The sequence below is a fragment of the Lithobates pipiens genome, unplaced genomic scaffold, assembly GCF_037356315.1.
Source record: "Lithobates pipiens isolate NorthernLeopardFrog02 unplaced genomic scaffold, aLitPip1_a1.2 Scaffold_23, whole genome shotgun sequence".
Taxonomy (NCBI): domain Eukaryota; kingdom Metazoa; phylum Chordata; class Amphibia; order Anura; family Ranidae; genus Lithobates; species Lithobates pipiens.
The window spans coordinates 47,816,765-47,836,805 of record NW_027507785.1 but is presented as its reverse complement, the minus strand read 5'-3'; the positions used below and the strand labels follow the sequence as shown (position 1 = coordinate 47,836,805).

Here is a 20,041-nt window from a genome sequence, read left to right as displayed (position 1 = left end):
ACCGTGGTCCTGGATCACACCAGCGGATTTGAGGGGCTCTTGCTGGTAGACGATGATCTCCTGGGGGTGAGTATAGTGTACGGTGCTCCGCTACTTATGGCACTCCTACTGGGCAGGACACACAGAGCGCCAGCGCTGTCCACAATGGTTTTATTCATGCCTCTTCTTGCAGGTTATTGGACACAGCAACTTCAGCTCCATCCGGGCCACAACCTGCGTGTTTAAAGGTGAGTGAAGAAAAGGCAGTGTGTGTGCATTTCTACCTTTTTTCATTACAGAGAGCCAGTGCAGCATTTTATTTGAAGATTTAAAGGCCAACTCCTTTTATTATAGCCTCAGGAGAGACAAATTTCATCATTGTGGGAGGGGCAGAGACACAAACTACTGCAGGAGATCTCACCATTGTGGGAGGGGCAGAGACACAAATTACTGCAGGAAATCTCCCCATTGTGGGAGGGGCAGAGACACAAACTACTGCTTGAAATCTCACCATTGTGGGAGGGGCAGAGACACAAACTACTGCAGGAAATCTCCCCATTGTGGGAGGGGCAGAGACACAAACTACGCAGGGAAATCTCCCCATTGTGGGAGGGGCAGAGACACAAACTACTGCAGGAGATCTCACCATTGTGGGAGGGGCAGAGACGCAAACTACTGCAGGAGATCTCACCATTGTAGGAGGGGCAGAGGCGCAAACTACTGCAGGAAATCTCACCATTGTGGGAGGGGCAGAGACACAAACTACTGCAGGAAATCTCACCATTGTGGGAGGGGCAGAGGCGCAAACTACTGCAGGAAATCTCACCATTGTAGGAGGGGCAGAGGCGCAAACTACTGCAGGAAATCTCACCATTGTGGGAGGGGCAGAGACGCAAACTACTGCAGGAGATCTCACCATTTTGGGAGGGGCAGAGATGCAAACTACTGCAGGGAATCTCACCATTGTGGGAGGGGCAGAGATGCAAACTACTGCAGGGAATCTCACCATTGTGGGAGGGGCAGAGACACAAACTACTGCAGCAAATATCACCATTGTGGGAGGGGCAGAGACACAAACTACTGCAGGAAATCTCACCATTGTGGGAGGGGCAGAGACACAAACTACTGCAGGAGATCTCACCATTGTGGGAGGGGCAGAGGCGCAAACTACTGCAGGAACTCTCACCATTGTGGGAGGGGCAGAGACACAAACTACTGCAGGAAATCTCATTATTGTGGGAGGGGCAGAGACACAAACTATATAATACGTTTCATTATTGATAAATGTAACACCAAGCATTTTCCTACCCAGAGTTAACAGGCCAAGGTGGTGCTGTATCTGAAGCATTCTATACCCTAAAAGGCTTACACTCTAAAATGAGAAGGCAATATATGTATGGTTCATCCCTGACCCTGTTCCTCTTTTCTGTCCCCTTAGGAAAGTGGCTCTATGAGGTGCTCATCTCCTCCCAGGGTCTCATGCAGATTGGTTGGTGCACGTTGAGCTGCAGGTTTAATCAGGAGGTGAGTGGAGATCTCTGTAAATTGGAGTCTGTAGGTTATGAATGACGCTTCTAATTTAGCGCGGTTTGTCAGATGTGAGAAATTGGTGAACCAATCGTTATCTGTAAGTCTGTGTATAGTATGCTAGAGGAGAAGGAAGACTTGTAGAACAATCTGCAGCCACATTACAAAGGAGTATTTTAAACTGCAGGCAACAGCTACACTATATTATCAAAAGTATTGGGACACCTGCCTTTATACGCACATGATTTTAATGGCCTGCCAGTCGGGGATAGCTGCTGAACACACTTATCTGTTTATTGCAGGAGGGTGTCGGGGACACTCCAGACTCTTATGCGTACGATGGAAACCGAGTCAGAAAATGGAACGTGACCACCACAAACTACGGCAAGGTGAGTAGCAGGCAAGCCAAGTGTGTGTTTTATATACAGCATCACTGACATATACCACAGTGCTGTACAAAAATATTGTATCATTCACATTACTGTATGCACCATTGGAGCTTGCACTCCGCCCCACAGTCACACATTATTATTATTATTATTCATTTATATAGCTCTGACATATACCACAGTGCTGTACAGAAATCAATGAGCCAGTAAGATCAGCCTCTGTACCAGAGGAGCTTACACTCTGTCAAGTCATAGTCGCCCATTATTATTATTTTGTATAGCTCTGACATATACCGCAGTGCTGTATAGAGAACACTGAGTCAGTCACATTGGTCTCTGTACCAGAGGAACTTACACTCTAATCCCCCCACACAGACAAACACTATTATTATTCACTTATATAGCTCTGACATATACCGCAGTGCTGTACAGGGGAAACGGAGCCAGTCACATCAGTCTCTGTACCAGAGGAGCTTACACTCTAATGTCCCCCACGGACCAACACTATTATTATTATTATATAAATGTATAATAATAGTGTGTGACTGTGGGGGGGGGGGGGATTAGAGTGTAAGCTCCTCTGGTACAGAGACTGATGTGATTGGCTCAGTGTTCTGTGTACAGCACTGCGGTATATGTCAGAGATATTATTATTATATTATTATACATTTATATAGCTCTGACATATACCGCAGTGCTGTACAGAAAACACAGTTAGTCTGGGGAGCTTGCACTCAAATTTTTTTGCTTGTGTCAATTTTCTACCTCCTCGATAACATCCATGTTTGTTCTTTTTTTTGTTTCCGGTGCAGTCCTGGGCGGCGGGGGACATTGTCAGCTGTCTGATAGACTTGGATGAAGGGACCATCTCCTTCTGCCTGTATGTGATTGGCTGGTGATTTGATTAGCGCGGTCTCCATTCTGTGTCTCCGTCTCCTCTCACCGCTCTCTATTTTCTCTGCAGAAATGGCGTTAGTCTGGGCGTCGCTTTCAGTGACATTTCCCGAGGATCCGGTATGGCGTACTTCCCGGCCATAAGCCTCTCTTTCAAGGAGTCCGTGGCGTTTAATTTCGGTTCTCGTCCTTTGAGATATCCTTCCTGTTGTCACTGTAGTCTAGTATATAGCAGGCTATATATATCGCTATAGGCTGTCATTATTTTCTTTACAAGATGCAATCAGATCAGACTTTCAGGTTCCATCTGTGTTTTTATATGGTTAATGAATAGCCCAAATCCCTACTCTGTTCTCGGCAGGTCATGTTTTCTGGATACCCTATCTGAGGCTCAGTCTAAAAGAGAAGTGGCTTTGGGGTGGGGATCCAGAAGATATGTCCTGCTTCCGGTGTTGGCTGACGTGAAGTGTGAATTGTTTGCTTCTTTCCTTGACCAACTCGATCACATATCCGGTGGAGGGATTCCGGCCCCTGCAGGACCCACCGTCAGCCGAGCTGCTGAAATCCCAGAGGCTGCTGGGGTACCTGAAGACCGTGCTGAGTACAGTAATCGACACTCAGGTATAGGGTTGTGTGTGGGGAGCCTCTGACAGAGGATCACCTGAGTCCTGAATAATTCTAAAATTGTATTTTTCCAGGAGGGGAAACTGGTAGACAGAGACCCGTCTACATGGCAGCTGCAGGGTGAGCCAACAGTCCTGATAACACTGGCCCATATATTCAACCACTTTGCCCCGCTCATGGTGAGTACAAATTCCACCCTCTGCTATCCCCAGCCTCCATCATAATACAATCCTTGCCACCCCAGGTTCCACCAACCCACCCACCCAGACAGCCTCCAATAGCCTTTAACCCTCCATTATCCTCTATCATCACACAACCCCTGCTACCCCAACCACCGATATCCCCCACCCAGACGGCCTCATCTCCATCATCGCACAACCCCTGATACCGCAACCTCCACCCAGACAGCCTCTGCCCTCCGAGATAGACCCCCCAACTCCATCATACATTCCCTGCCACCCCAACCCTCCACCCAGACAGCCTCTGCCCTCCGAGATAGACCCCCCAACTCCATCATACAATCCCTACCACCCAGACAGCCTCTGCCCTCCGAGATATACCCCAACTCCATCATACAATCCCTGCCACCCCAACCTCTACCCAGACAGCCTCTGCCCTCCAAGATATACCCCAACTCCATCATACAATCCCTGCCACCCCAACCTCCGATATCCCCCCACCCAGACGGCCTCATCTCCATCATCGTACAACCCCTGATACCACAGCCTCTGCCCTCCGAGATAGACCCCAACTCCATCATACAATCCCTACCACCCAGACAGCCTCTGCCCCCTGAGATATACCCCAACTCCATCATACAATCCCTGCCACCCCAACCTCCGATATCCCCCCACCCAGACGGCCTCATCTCCATCATCGCACAACCCCTGATACCGCAACCTCCACCCAGACAGCCTCTGCCCTCCGAGATAGACCCCAACTCCATCATACAATCCCTACCACCCAGACAGCCTCTGCCCTCCGAGATATACCCCAACTCCATCATACAATCCCTGTCACCCCACCCAGACAGCCTCTGCCCTCCGAGATAGACCCCAACTCCATCATACAATCCCTGCCACCCCAACCTCTACCCAGACAGCCTCTGCCCTCCGAGATAGATCCCAACCTCTACCCAGACAGCCTCTGCCCTCCGAGATGGACCCCAACTCCATCATACAATCCCTGCCACCCCAACCTCTACCCAGACAGCCTCTGCCCTCCAAGATATACCCCAACTCCATCATACAATCCCTGCCACCCCAACCTCCACCCAGACAGCCTCTGCCCTCCGAGATATACCCCAACTCCATCATACAATCACTGCCACCCCACCCAGACAGCCTCTGCCCTCCGAGATATCCTAAAACTCCATCACCATACCATCCCTGCATCTCCAACCCCCACCCAGGCAGCCTCACCTCCATCACTGCACAATCCCTGATACCCCAACCTCCAGCCAGACAGCCTCTGACCTCCAGTATCCCCTCCCTCAACTCCATCATTGTACAATCCCTGCCACCCCAACCTCCACCCAGACAGCCTCTAATCTCCAGAATCCCCCCCCCCCAACTTCATCATCATACAATCCCTGCCACCCAGACCTTTACTGTTATAGTTATAAAAGCCTGAAGGAGATTTTTCATCGCAGAACAATAAACTGAAGTGTTGGGACTTTTTTCTGTGTTTTTATTAATTGTTACTTTTATGTCTGCGTCTCCCTCTTGTGTATGGGCGGTGTACAGTGTAAGGTCTACCTGGTGGAGGACGTCCTCATGAACTATCTCCTCGGTATTTTGGCAGGAGGGGGTGCAGTAGGAGAGCACCCCTTAATAGAGCATCTCCTGGATCTCATGTGGCTGCTGATGGAGGTAAGTGAGTGCTCCCTCTATTGAAAGATGCATGGAAATGCTGTAGGTAAGCTACAGGTGCGTGAGAGCTCCCTCTAATGAGGGGGTAGTGGAAGTGCTGGAGGTTAGTGAATGCATGTGTAGACTTGCTGTAGATGAGTAAAAGCTCCCTCTATTGAGGGAGAAGTGGAAGTGATTGAGAGCACCCTCTAGTGAAAGATGCATGGAAGTGCAGCAGGTGTTTTGTTAGATTCGGCGACCTGTCAGAATTTGTAACGGAAGTGATGTTTTGTCGCTGCCATCTTGCTACACCCTGCAGTCATCCACAATAAGGATACACTGAGAAGGTGGCAAGCGGACATCTTGTTACACCCACCGAAGTCTGGCATTTCACACTTATTCTAACCACTAAACGGATCTTCTATAGTGACATTCAGTGTTTTTAAATCCGTCTTGACTGTTTTGATGTTGAATTGTAAAAGCCGCGGCAAACATGCTGATCTCACAGGTTTGCTAATCTGACAGAATGCTGATTTTTCAATTTAACATCAAAACAGTCATACGGATTTCCAAAACCTATATATCACTATTTAAGCTCTGTTTTTAGTGGTAAAAATAAGTGTGAAATGGCAGACTCCGGTGGGTGTAACAAGATGTCCGCTTGCCACGGTATCCTTACTGTGGACGTGTGTGGGGGTGTAGCAAGATGGCAGCGGTGGCGGAACGTCTCTACCGTTTCAAAATCGGATGGGTTGCCTAATCTGATGAAACACGGGTAAGTGAGAGCTCCCTCTTGTGAAAGATGCAGGTGAGTGAGAGCTCCCTGTAGTGGAAGTACTGGACTTGATTGAGAGCTCCCTCTAGCGAAAGATGCATGGGAGTGCTGCAGGTGAGCGAGAGCTCCCTCTAGTGAGCGAGTAGTGGAAGTGTAGATGTGATTGAGAGCTCTTTCTAGTGAAAGATGCAGGTAAGTGAGAGCTCCCTCTAGCGAGCGAGTAGTGGAAGTGCTGGATGTGATTGAGAGCTCCCTCTAGTAAATGATGCATGGAAGTGCTGCAGGTGAGCAAGAGCTCTCTAGTGAGTGAGTAGAGGAAGTGCTGGACGTGATTCAGAGCTCCCTCTAGTGAGCGAGTAGTGGAAGTGCTGCACATCCTCATTAACCTTCCCTATCCCACCAGGACTACGAGATCCACGAGTGTCTGAAACAGCTAATGATGTCTCTCCTCCGAGCGTATCGCTTCTCTCCGATCGTCCCCGATCTGGGGCTGCAGGTCAGTGTCTGCTGCCCATTAGGCACTGGTAGGGGCATCCAGTAATTAGGTTGCATACTCTTGGGACGTATTGCTCCTGCCTTTTGCTTTATAGATGGCTACCTTCTTTTTTTTTTTTTTTTTTTATATCACCGTTTCCCCAAACTATCCTCAATTGCAGCGCAGCACCACAGGTGAGCCTGCATATGCCAATGCGGAGGGAGTGGGGATATCCAGAAAACACAATCTTTTAAGTTGGGATCTGAGAGGAGATCTGGAAATTACTTTTATCAAACCCCAGCTACTCACATTGATGTCAAACATTAATCCACATAAACATTTAGAACAGGACATTACAACACTACACCTGTCATCCTTTGAACTGCAAAGCTCCAGCAGCTGAGATAACCCTCAGGAGCCGCTCACCTGAGAAAACCGTTTATAGACGTTTGTTGCAGGACGGACACTGAGCAGATAATACAGTCAGCAGAAAACCATTGGCAGGTTCGGTAAAACAGCCCCAGGTGAGAAATAAGTTACCTGCCTCTTTGTGCAATCTAAAGGAGCCAACAAGACAAAATCAACTGGCCCGATCGGAGAAGTTGTACAGTGGTAAGAATAAATATGCTTACCGTACTGTTAGGGCTGCGCGCTTAACCCCCTTGCTCAGCTGTTCGGTCCTGGAATGCGGTCTCCCTTCGATCGAAAGCCTGAAGGTCCCTGTTCGGGCGCCAATTGTAATAGATAACCTTGAACTAGATTGTAGTCCTTAACTGCTGCTGTTTCTAAGAAGTGTGTACATGCATGCATTCTAGAAGCAAAACTCTCAGATGCAGCGATCAGATCGGTTACTTCTTACACTTCTGGTTTATTCCTGGGCGGTGTTAATGTGTGTTTTTTTTTTTTTTTTTTTAACCACTTCCCGACCGCCGCACGACGATGTACGTCGACAGCATGGCACGGGCAGGCATATGGGCGTACATGTACGTCCCTGCCTTCCCCCGGGTCGGGGGCCCGATCGGGCCCCCGCCCGGTGCCTGCGGCGGTCGGTATTCGTGCGGGAGCGATCCCGGACGAGGGGACGGCCATTCGTTCATGGCCACCCCCTCGCGATCGCTCCCGACGAATAGGAATCCCCCGTGACATCACTTCCTCTCCTGTAATGTAAACACAGGAGAGGAAGTGATGTATTCTCTCCTCCGTGTCGGTATTTTTCGTTCCGACACGGAGGAGAGCGGATCGGTGAGTTGCACCAACACTCTACACACACAGTAGAACATGCCAGGCACACTCACACCCCCCCGATCACCCCCCCAATTACCCCTGCCCCCCAGTCACAGTGACACCAATGTCATTTTTTTTTTTTTTTTTTTTTTGCATTGGTGTCATTTGTGACTGTAATAACTGTTAGGGCAGTTAGGGTTAGCCCCCTTTAGTTCTAATGTACCCCCCCAACCCCCCCAATAAAGGTTTAACCCCGTGATCACCCCCCGTCGCCAGTGTCACTAAGGCTGGGTTCACATTGCAGCGGTTTATGAGAACGAATGTGATTCGCACCGCACTGCAGTGCAAATCACATCCGATCTTTGTGCGATTCGAGTTCAGCCATTCGCCGCACCCGCCGCAAATTCGCACGGGACCCTTTTTTTGGTCCGCAGCAGAATCGGATCGCATGGGTGTTCACACCATGCGATCCAAGTTTGCAGATCGCACTGCGATATGCGAACTGATCTGGGGGTGTCATTAACATTTCACTGACACTCCCAGCAGTTCGCATAGGGCAGTGTGAACTGCCACCGGGAGGCATGCGATGCGGGAACCCGCCGCGCATTCGTGGCGTTCCCGCATCGCTCCAGTGTGAACCCAGCCTAATAAGCGATCATTTTTCTGATCGCCGTATTAGTGTCACAGGTGACGCTAGTTAGGCAGGTAGGTATTTAGGTTCGCCGCAGCTTTTTATAGCGCCAGGGACCCCCATATACTACCGCATAAAGCCCCCTGATTGCCCCCTAGTTAACCCTTTCACCAGTGATCACCATATAACTGTTACAGGTGACGCTGGTTGGTTAGTTATTTTTTTATAGTTTCAGGGCACCCGCCATTTATTACCTAATAATAAAGGTTTAACCCCCTGATCACCTGGCGGGTGTCATTTGTGACTGTAATAACTGTTAGGGCAGTTAGGGTTAGCCCCCTTTAGTTCTAAGGTACCCCCCTAACCCCCCCAATAAAGGTTTAACCCCGTGATCACCCCCCGTCGCCAGTGTCACTAAGGCTGGGTTCACATTGCAGCGGTTTATGAGAACGGATGTGATTCGCACCGCACTGCAGTGCAAATCACATCCGATCTCTGTGCGATTCGAGTTCAGCTATACAGATAGTATGGCTGAATTCGTGTCGCACCCGCCGCAAACTCGCACGGGACCCTTTTTTTGGTCCGCAGCAGAATCGGATCGCATGGGTGTTCACACCATGCGATCCAAGTTTGCAGATCGCACTGCGATATGCGAACTGATCTGGGGGTGTCATTAACATTTCACTGACACTCCCAGCAGTTCGCATAGGGCAGTGTGAACTGCCGCCGGGAGGCATGCGATGCGGGAACCCGCCGCGCATTCGTGGCGTTCCCGCATCGCACCAGTGTGAACCCAGCCTAATAAGCGATCGTTTTTCTGATCGCTGTATTAGTGTCACAGGTGACGCTAGTTAGGCAGGTAGGTATTTAGGTTCGCCGCAGCTTTTTATAGCGCCAGGGACCCCCATATACTACCGCATAAAGCCCCCTGATTGCCCCCTAGTTAACCCTTTCACCAGTGATCACCATATAACTGTTACAGGTGACGCTGGTTGGTTAGTTATTTTTTTTATAGTTTCAGGGCACCCGCCATTTATTACCTAGTCTCACTAGTGTACCCCTAAATTTAGGGGTGTCTACTTTCTAAAATGGGGTCATTTGGGGGGGGTTTGTGCCATCTTGGCATTTTATGGCCTTCAAAACTGTAACGCCCTTAGAAAGCCTGAAGGTGGTGCTTGGTTCTCGGGGCCCTGTACGCGGCTAGGCTCCCAAAAAGTCCCACATATGTGGTATCCCCGTACTCAGGAGAAGCAGCAGAATTTATTTTGGGGTGTAATTTCACATATGCCCATGGCATGCGTGAGCAATATATCATTTAGTGACAACTTTGTGAAAAAAAAAAAAAAAGTTTGTAATTTTCCCGCAACTTGTGGCAAAATATAAAATATTCCATGGACTCAATATGCCTCTCAGCAAATAGCTTGGGGTGTCTACTTTCTAAAATGGGGTCATTTGTGGGGGTTTTGTGCCATCTTGGCATTTTATGGCCTTCAAAACTGTAATAGGTAGTGAGAAGTGAACTCAGAAATTTACGCCCTTAGAAAGCCAGAAGGCGGTGCTTGGTTTTCGGGGCCCCGTACGCGGCTAGGCTCCCAAAAAGTCCCACATATGTGGTATCCCCGTACTCAGGAGAAGCAGCAGAATTTATTTTGGGGTGTCATTTCACATATGCCCATGGCATGCATGAGCAATATATCATTTAGTGACAACTTTGTGTAAAAAAAAAAAAAAAAAAAATTTTTTTTTTTGTCATTATTCAATCGCTTGAGGCAAAAAAATAAAATTTTCAATGGGCTCAACATGCCTCTTATCAATTTCCTTAGGGGGTCTACTTTCCAAAATGGGGTCATTTGGGGGGGTTTTGTACTGCCCTGCCATTTTAGCACCTCAAGAAATGAGATAGGCAGTCGTAAACTAAAAGCTGCGTAAATTCCAGAAAACGTACCTTAGATTGTAGATGTGACAACTTTTGCGCAAACCAATAAATATACAATTATTGACTTTTTTTTTACCAAAGACATGTGGCTGAATACATTTTGGCCTAAATGTATGACTAAAATTGAGTTTATTGGATTTTTCTAATAACAAAAAGTAGAAAATATCATTTTTTTTCAAAATTTGCGGTCTTTTTACGTTTATATCACAAAAAATAAAAATCGCAGAGGCAATCAAATACCATCAAAAGAAAGCTCTATTTGTGGGAAGAAAAGAACGCAAATTTTGTTTGGGTACAACATTGCATGACCGCGCAATTACCAGTTAAAGCAGCGCAGTGCCAAAGTGTAAAAAGACCTCTGGTCATTTACCAGCAAAATGGTCCGGTCTGAAAGTGGTTAATTATTTTTATTGATTTGCAAGTAAAATATAAAACAACTTACAGCCTATTGGGCATACCCAGGCTGATTACTACAAAACCCCCCTGAGTCAACAATCAGGGAACAACCAAAAAACGTCCCCTCCCCCCACCCGACATACCGCCACCGGCGTGTACATCCAAAAACCCATCGTACGCTCTAGCACCACTGTACATCTCATAGGATAGCTACCAATTTCGCCCATTCTCTACTGCAGACTACAATCAGACCCAGGATGAAATGTATAAGCATTACTCTCCACCCACTAATCCCTTACTGCCCCCGTAAATAATGGAATTCTGTCAGTCAGAATTCGAGTCAGCGTTGGCGTCACGCGACTCCGTCCATATGTCCCATATTGTATGAAATTTAACACCGCAGCCGCTCGACAGATAGGTGGCCTTGTATAGTGGAAGAGCCGTATTCACTAAACTCTTCCAGAAATTAACAGATGGGGCTACCGGGGCCCTTCCATTTAAGCACAATAGACTTACGGGCATAGTATAGCAACAAGCCCAGGAGTGTTCTGAGCGCTCGGCGTGGAGCCAGCGACCCGACCAATCCTAAGAGGCATACCTCTACAGATAACGGTATATTAACGGTGGTAACAGTCAAAATAAAACTAGTCACCTCCACCCAAAAACTAGCTATCTGAGGACAGCTCCAGATCATGTGTATAAAATCTGCCGAAAGTGAGATGCATCTCCAACAGGAGGCAGGGACAGATGGATAGATTCTGTGAAGATGTTGCGGAGTGTAATATACCCTATGTCAGTGATGGCAAACCTTGGCACCCCAGATGTTTTGGAACTACATTACCCATGATGCTCCACTACACTGCAGTGTGCATGAGCATCATGGGAAATGTAGTTCCAAAACATCTGGGGTGCCAAGGTTCGCCAACACTGCCCTATGTACTATTTTAAATTGCACCAATCTATCCCTGGCTGACAGTAACTGTAAGAAAGGATACTCCAAGACATCGGTGTTAATGTTTTATACACAGAGATACGTCATTGCTATGTCAGTCTAATAGGTACATCTCATTGGTTGAAATACAAGAGAAATGGAGAAACTTGATGTTTGAAGGTTGATTTGAAGCTGGTTCTGTCGTCATGTATGCATTCTTCTAATGCGTGGGATGTAGGGTGTAGATGCCATCTTTAGTTCCAAACAGAGAGCCAATCTGTATACTACATAATAAGTAAGGAGTCGCATAGAAACATGTATACACATAAGCAAACAGACATTTTCTGATTATCAGTATGTACATTACATTCGTTCACAGCATTATATTCTTTTTATTTTTTTATTTTGAGATTGGAGTGACTTAACATTTAGTAGCACTATAAAAATGAAAAGCAGGAGAGATGATTGGATTTTGGATATAGTAAGTGCTTTGTTGCATTGATGAATGCCATTTCCTTTTTTTTTTTTTTCCACAGATTCACTACTTGCGTCTGACAATCGCCATCCTGAGACACGAGAAGTCTCGGAAGTACCTGCTCAGCAATGTTCTGTATCCTTCAAACTCATTATTCATGAGTCCTCCATACAGACATGAGAGTCCCACAGCATGCGGTGTGTGAGTACAGCTTCCTTGTGTGATCCGGAGCAAAGTGCCGCTATCACTGTCTCTCTCATTCTTCACTTATTTTTTTTTATCTCTGTTGGTTTTTACTGGGTACTCTGGTGACTTCCCTAAATACAGCCCTTTTTTATAGTGGTCAGTACTATAGATATAAAAGAATTCCACCCTTAACTCTGCATATTGTAGATTCGATGTCCTCCGGTCGGTAGTATTCTTCTTCATTAAGAGTCCATTGCGGGTGGAGGAGGCCGGTCTACAGGAGCTGATCCCAACTACGTGGTGGCCGAACCGATTCAACAAAGAGGTGACCCCGAGACTACAGATCATCATCGCTGGTGTCTCCTCACTCATTTCATTTTATACATTTTTAAAGAGCTCTGACATATACCGCAGTGCTGTACAGAGAACATTGAGCCACTCACCACCAGAGGAGCTTACACTCTAATGTCCCTGCCACAGTCATACACTAATGTACAATTTATATATCTCTGACATATACCGCAGTGCTGTTCAGAGAACACAGTCAGTCACATCAGTCTCTGTACCAGGGGAGCTTACACTCTAACGTCTGTCGTCCCCCCCCCCCCCCCCCCCCCCCCCAGCCACACATTATTATTATTATTATTATACATTTTATATAGCTCTGACATATATTACAGCGCTGTACAGAGAACACTGAGCCAGGTACATCAGTCTCTGCATCAGAGGAGCTTACACTCTAATGTCCCCTCCCTCACAGTCACACATTATTATTATACACTTGTATAGCTCTGACATATACCATGGTGCTGTACAGAAAACACTGAGTCCATTACCTTAGTCTATACACAAGAGGAGCTTACACTCTAATGTCCCCCCACAGTCATACACTATTATAATTATACATTTATATAGCTCTGACATATACCGCAGTGCTGTACAGAGAACACTGAGCCAGTCACATCAGTCTCTGTACCAGAGGAGCTTACACTCTAATGTCCCCCCACAGTCACACACTATTAATATTATTAATAATAATAATAATAATAATAATATTATACGCTTATATTAGCTCTGACATATATACCATGGTACTGTGCAGAGAACATTAAGGCTGTCTCCTTAGTCTGTACACCAGAGGAGCTTGCACTCTAATGTCCTCCCACAGTCATACACTATAATAATTATACATTTATATACCTCTGTCATATACTGCAGTGCTGTACAGAAATCAATAAGCCAGTCAGATCAGCCTTTGTACCAGAGGAGCTTACACTCTAATGTTCCCCCCACAGTCACACATTATTATTATTTTCTATAGCTCTGACATATACCGCAGTGCTGTACAGAGAACATTGGTGTACAGACTAAGGTGACTGTCTCAGAGGAGATTACACTCTAATGTCCCTGCCACAGTCGCACACTATTATTGTACATTTATATAGCTCTGACATATACTGCAGTGCTGTACAGAGAACACTGAGTCAGTCACATTAGTCTCTGTACCAGAGGAGTTTGCAATCTAATGTCCCCCCACAGTCTCATACTATTATTATTATTATTATTATTATTATTATTATACATTTTATATAGCTCTGACATATACCACAGTGCTGTACAGAGAGCACTGAGCTAGTTACATCAGTCTCTGCATCAGAGGAGCTTACAATCTAATCTTCCCCCCCCAGTCACACACTATTATAATTATACATTTACATAGCTCTGACATATACCACAGTGCTGTACAGAGAACACTGAACCAGTTACATCAGTCTTTGCATCAGAGGAGCTTACACTCTAATGTCCCACTACAGTCACACAGTAATTGTTTGTACATTTTTTATGGCTCTAAATATATTCCACAGGGAAAAGAAATAAAAGACCCATTGGAGGAGAGCGGAGAGGAGCGGCTCCGGAGGAGGGCGTATGAGCGTGGTTGTATGCGACTTAAGAAACGCATTGAAGGTAATGTTCATGTGACTTCTAGTAATTTTGTATTGGTCAGGTGATGACCTGGGTATTTGGGGGCAGCATGACCTTAGATTAATTTCAATATTTTTGTCTTTTTTGTTTCAGTCGTGGAGGAGCTGCAGGTTCAGATTTTGAGGCTTTTGCTCAACAACAAGGACAAGGGAGGGGTAAGTGAGCCCCCCTGGAGGTCATCCCCATTACACATATTGTATATCACACTTTGGGTGGAGTAGATATGTATATATGTGTGTGTGTGTGTGTGTATGTGTGTATATATATATATATATATATATATATATATATATATATATATATATATATATATATATATATATATATATATATATATATATATATATATAATTTTTTTTTTTTTTTTTTTTTTTGTAAATAAAAATGTTATACTCTGTAGTTTATCCTGTTTCAAATGAGAGTAAAGTTATGATTCTGGTACAAAGCATTATAAAAATATTTGCAAAATAACAAATAAAGGTTTTATTTATTTTTAATTTTGAGCTTTAGCCCTTTTTTACACCGGTGCGGCTTTTGAAATGGGCAACTTTAATTTTAAAAGAAGTCCATGCAAGTCGCAATGAAATCGGCAAAAAGCAGGAACCTTTTTCATAATCGGTGCGACTCATGAATGGTTCCATTGCCGACAATGGGCTGCGACTTGTCATGCGATTTGGAACATGACAGATCACACCAGTGTAAACGGGGGGTGTAATGTGACTCTTATGGAAAAAAAAAAAGAAAAGAAACCAAATAATACAAATGGGGAGGGGGGGGGGGGGCGAAAAGAATATTAATGGTTAGGAAAATAAAATAGTACACAGAACATGGAAATTCCATTTATTTTAGTAAATATAAACCCGCCATATACCTTTTTATTACACGGGCTTCATTGTGTTGAATTTTACGGGTGTTTAAATGCGTTTTGAATTGTGAAAAAAATGCAGCTTGCTGTGCCTAAAGGAGTTGTAAAGGCAGAAGGTGCATTCTATGCGTTAAGATAAAAACCTTCTGTGTGTAGCAGCCCCCCCCCCCTAATTACTTACCTGAGCCCCATCTCTCTCCAGTGATTTCTACAAGTGTCTTAGCCATCTGTGACTCTCCTTCTGATTGGCTGAGATAGAGCAGTGGCGCCACTGGCTCCCGAAGCTGTCAGTTAGCCAGTCAGAGAGAGAGAGAGGGGGGTTGGGCCAGGGGTCTGTGTCTGGATGGACACAGGGAGCTGTGACTCAGGTTGGGTGCCCCCCCCCCCCCATAGCAAGATCCTTGCTGTGTGAGGGGGGGGGGCACAGGAGGGGAGAGGCCAGGAGCAGCGAAGAGGGACCATAGAAGAAGAGGATCGGGGATGCTCTGTGCAAAACTATTACACAAGGCTGGTAAGTATAATATGTTTGTTACTAAAAGAAAAAAACAAACAAGACTTTACAATCACTTTAATTTGCTGTACTGCAATGGTGTGAATGTGGATGTCCTATAGATAACATGGATTTCGGACTATATCTACAGTGGGAAATGAGTTCAAAAACACATTCCACTGCGCCGGTTGTGAATGAGCCCTTTATCCCCCATCTAAGGGTAAATTTACACTATAGTGCGGAGCCGCCGGTGCGATTCACCGCTCTGACGGCTATGTGTTTCGGCTGTGGTAGGGGGCAGTGTGGTGTGAGATTCAGGGCATCACACGTCGTCGTCCTCCTTTTTTTTTTTTTTTTTTTTTTTTCGATAAACTTTATGTAAAGTGTACACTTCATTCACCACAGTGTAGGACAGCGAGCTGCGCTGTTTTACATTTGAAGTGCGATTCGGCACAGTGCGCTGCGCTAAAATGCTGCATGTCTGCATTTTACAGCGGTACGCTGCAGCGCTGTGTTAATGGGAAACGGTTGTTTCCTGGCGGTCACAGGTGGTTTTTACACTGCAGTAAAATTTCTGTCACCGCAAATAGTGTGCATTAGCCCTAAACAATGTTTATAAATGCTGTGTCTGTTTTTTTTGACAGCGTAACTCTCATTGTGATAGGCAGAAATTGCTGGCAAGTTTTTGGGGGAGGGAAAGCGGTCCAGTGGAGAAGATGAATAGGATGTACTACCTACCTCCTATGTACTTTGCTGAAGATTCTTTGAGCATGTGTAGTATGGGGTTGTGGGTTTAACAAAAAAGCAAAAACAAAACAAAACGCACAACAGTAAAATCAGACTGTATATACAGTAAAGCATGCTTGTTCTACTCACCGTGGAACCTAAGGGGTTAATTCTCTGCATTGTGCAAACAATGTTTGATCCTGTCTTTACTGATCCTCCCCCTTCTTCCACCGTCCCCAATCCAACTCCCCATAAGACAGAGCCTTAGGAGTCACTCTGCACATGCTCAGTTTGGTGTGTATTGCTAGATAGAGTGTGTGTGTTTTTTTTTTTTTTTTTTTTTTTTTTGAGTGCTCAGCACAGAGCCAGTCCAGACAAGAGGGTCAAGGGGCCTGCAGCCTCATAGGATAGTCAGAGGAGAGTGAAAACTCCTACAAGCTTTAACCAGACACTGATAGGAGTCACAAGACTGCTATATACTACCGATGAGAAAAGGTATATGGCGGGTTTATATTTATTAAAATAATTGGCGTTTCAATGTTCTGTGTACTGTGAGAGATCAGATATAGTGACTGCAGGCTCCTGGGTATGGTAACGCATTAATTTCTTTACATAAACACCAAATAATAATTCTTTTCAGTATTTTGGACCATAGAATTTAGCACTTTGTGTAAACAAGGGGTTAATAATATAACCAATCACACATGACGCTGTCTCTGTCGCAGGGAGAAGCATCCCGCTACATCTTCCTCAACAAGTTCCGCAAATTTCTTCAAGAAAATGCCAGCAACAGAGGGGTGAGTGTCCATCCTACACGGGGGTTGGAGGAGCCCGATTGTCTACAATCTCCTGAATGCAGAAGAATTGCGTGCAGGATAGGAATGTTTTGACCGCCGGCTGCAAAATTGTGGTTTTGCATTTTCTCCCTTGTCCGGCGGTCAGAGTAGGCTTATGTGTACACGAGGCCTAACTCCACTTTTGTTGGGGGGGATCTCTGTACATTGCAGGGATTTTACCAAACTTTGTTGCAGATTTCTACCTTTTTTTTTATTTTATTTTTTTTATTTTTTTTTTTTTGTCGTTCTGAAGAAATAGCTGTTTCTATGTGTCCATTTGCGAAGTGAATCTAGTGGGAGTGATTTTATAATTATCGAGCAGCTGCTGCATTTGCAGGTTTCCAATGGGGAAAGTGGTAGAGTCTGCATCCCTTAAGACATTATTTCCCTTTTGGGAGTATCTCATCAAAAATTACATTTATGTTGCAGGGGATGCCCAAAATCGGACTTGTCTCTTAGTGCAGACTTCTGGGAAAGTCAGTGAGCCAATCACATGAGCAGGAAGTTACGTTTCTGGGTGGCGCTCTGTATCTGTGTACAGAGTGCCCCCAAGTGGTCATATATTGCATTCTACAGAAAATCCTCCCTCCTCCTTCTTCCTCCTTCTTCCTTCTTCCTCCTCCTTCCTTCTTCTTCCTCCTCCTTCCTTCTTCTTCCTCCTCCTTCCTTCTTCTTCCTCCTCCTTCCTTCTTCTTCCTCCTCCTTCCTTCTTCCTCCTCCTTCCTTCTTCCTCCTCCTTCCTTCTTCCTCCTCCTTCCTTCTTCCTCCTCCCTTCTTCTCCCTTTCTCCTTTCTCCTCCTCCTTGCAATTTTCTCCCTAAGGGCTCAAAGTACTTTATCAGTGATGAGGCAGCCATCTTGGACACACTCAGTCAGGGCTGCTGTTAGAAATCGTGGGGCCCCCATACAGTCTTGCTGACAGAACAGCAAACCCGGCGGCTCTAGCCGCATTAACGAACAGCTCATTCATGCAACCAGAATACCTGTGAAAATTAGCTCTTAAGTTTTTTTTTTTATTATTTATTTATTTATTACTTTTTAAGTAATTTTTTTTTTTTTAACAGCCCTGTGGGGGTTTGGGGAAATATCAGGGGTCTAAACAAAACACAACCGATGTCTCACTTTTAAAACAAATAAAAAGATTGAGGAAATGGATTTCTCAGTCTTTCCTCTGTAGCCTCAGCTGCAGAGTGAATGAACAGGAAGCACTCTGTACAGAGGCTCCCTGTTGATTCACAGGCTCCCTGTTCATTCACAAACTAAAGCATTGTAAACATAAGGAGGGCCACAGAGGAGGGGATTAGTTCCAGTAATTTGGCCCCTCCTGCTGCTCTGGGTCCCCCTTGTTGAACTTATGGGGCCTGGGCCCTTTACAGGAAGGCAGATTGCTAGCCCCTTATCAGCGACCCTGTGCTCAGTAGAATATCATACTAGGTTACATTTTTTATAGACGGGAACAAATTAACTTATCAGCATGTCTTTAGAGTGTGGGAGGAAACCCACACAAGCACAGGAACAACATGCAAACTCCATGCAGACAGTGTCCTGACCCCAGGACTCAAATTGAGGACCCCAGTGCTGTAGGGCAGAAATGCCAACCACTAAACCTTTGTGCTGTCCCATATAATGTGGGTGATATTTATCTTTCCAGAATCCTACAGTTCTCTGCCCCCCCGAGTACATGGTGTGCTTCCTCCACCGTCTAATCACTGCCCTGCGAGCCAGTTGGGATGAATTTCATGTCCGGAACCCCTCGGCCCGCAGCAGTGAAGGTAAAGCTTTCTAGCCTATAGTATATAATGATGTTACACATACTGAAGGGCTTGTCTAACGCTTGGCCTTCTCATTTTCTTGGGCCTGCAGATGCCTATGTGCCCCCGCAGCTCTTCTACAACGGAAAGGTGGATTATTTTGACCTGCAAAGGCTCGGGGGACTTCTTTCACACCTGAGGAAGACGCTGAAAGGTGAGGGAGGCGTTGGGTGTGAGGATGGTCAATGGTCATCATTGGTGCTGAAGGTTTAAACATCTTCTCATATGTTCTATCCTCAGATGACCTGTCTTCCAAAGCCAACATAGTGATAGATCCATCAGAACTGCAGGCAGTCACTATGGATGACCTGGAGGAGGAAGATGAATCGGCCAGTTTGACGGGACAGGTACAGGAAGAGGAGACCCGGCATTGTAAATGAATGCATTGCAGCCGCCGGTCAGCATGTCCTTAAATATTAATGCAAAGTAAATTTCCTTCTCTTTAGAGACCCTCTGCTGCCCAGGCCATTGGGGGTGCCCTTGCCCGGCCCAGCTGGCTGAGTTCCCCAACCCTCGGGAGAGCAAACCGGTTCCTGAGCACTGCAGCAGTCAGTCTCATGAACCCCCGGCGACCTCTTGGCACCCTGGAGAAGATGAAAGTGCGAAGTCTGAGCCTGGAGCAGCGTACGGAAGATGACAGTGAGTGTGTGGGGCTGTAGGTGAGGGTTCTGGGGAAGACACAGAAATTGCAATGTAGCTGTTGAAGATTTTCAATATGTCTGGGCTCCTTAGGAAAAGCTGAAATGTTGACATAGATCAGGGGTCTGCAAACTGCGGCCTGCTGAAAGCTTTTTATCTTGCCCTCTGATGTAAGAGGGGACCTTGATAGGCATGTAAGGGGGGGGGGGGGACTCTGGTGGGAACCTGATGTAAGAGTGACTCTGATGTAAGGAGTGATGGATGCCGCACATCACCAGCTCAGAGTGGGATATAAAGTGAAAATGGCCCCGTTCTTGGCTTCTCCTAGGCCACGCCCTCTGACTACAATAAAGCCCTGAAATGGGGCGAAACGTGTCAGCCGGTGTGGCCTAGGAGGAGC

The 20,041-nt window shown here is 46.0% G+C and overlaps 1 protein-coding gene across 1 annotated transcript in view; it reads left to right on the top strand.

Moving 5' to 3' along the window:
- Positions 1-20,041, top strand: part of RNF123 (ring finger protein 123) — a gene marked incomplete at its 5' end in the record, with an annotated part of 258,140 nt that continues 238,099 nt past the window's right edge. The window contains 19 exon segments of the mRNA XM_077451069.1: positions 1-66; positions 173-227; positions 1,418-1,503; positions 1,809-1,895; positions 2,708-2,775; positions 2,860-2,991; positions 3,302-3,410; positions 3,488-3,592; positions 5,159-5,284; positions 6,442-6,534; positions 12,168-12,241; positions 12,500-12,617; positions 14,158-14,257; positions 14,369-14,430; positions 17,082-17,153; positions 18,843-18,963; positions 19,055-19,156; positions 19,243-19,349; positions 19,449-19,641. Coding sequence (XP_077307195.1) covers positions 1-66; positions 173-227; positions 1,418-1,503; positions 1,809-1,895; positions 2,708-2,775; positions 2,860-2,991; positions 3,302-3,410; positions 3,488-3,592; positions 5,159-5,284; positions 6,442-6,534; positions 12,168-12,241; positions 12,500-12,617; positions 14,158-14,257; positions 14,369-14,430; positions 17,082-17,153; positions 18,843-18,963; positions 19,055-19,156; positions 19,243-19,349; positions 19,449-19,641 — 1,876 coding nt within the window.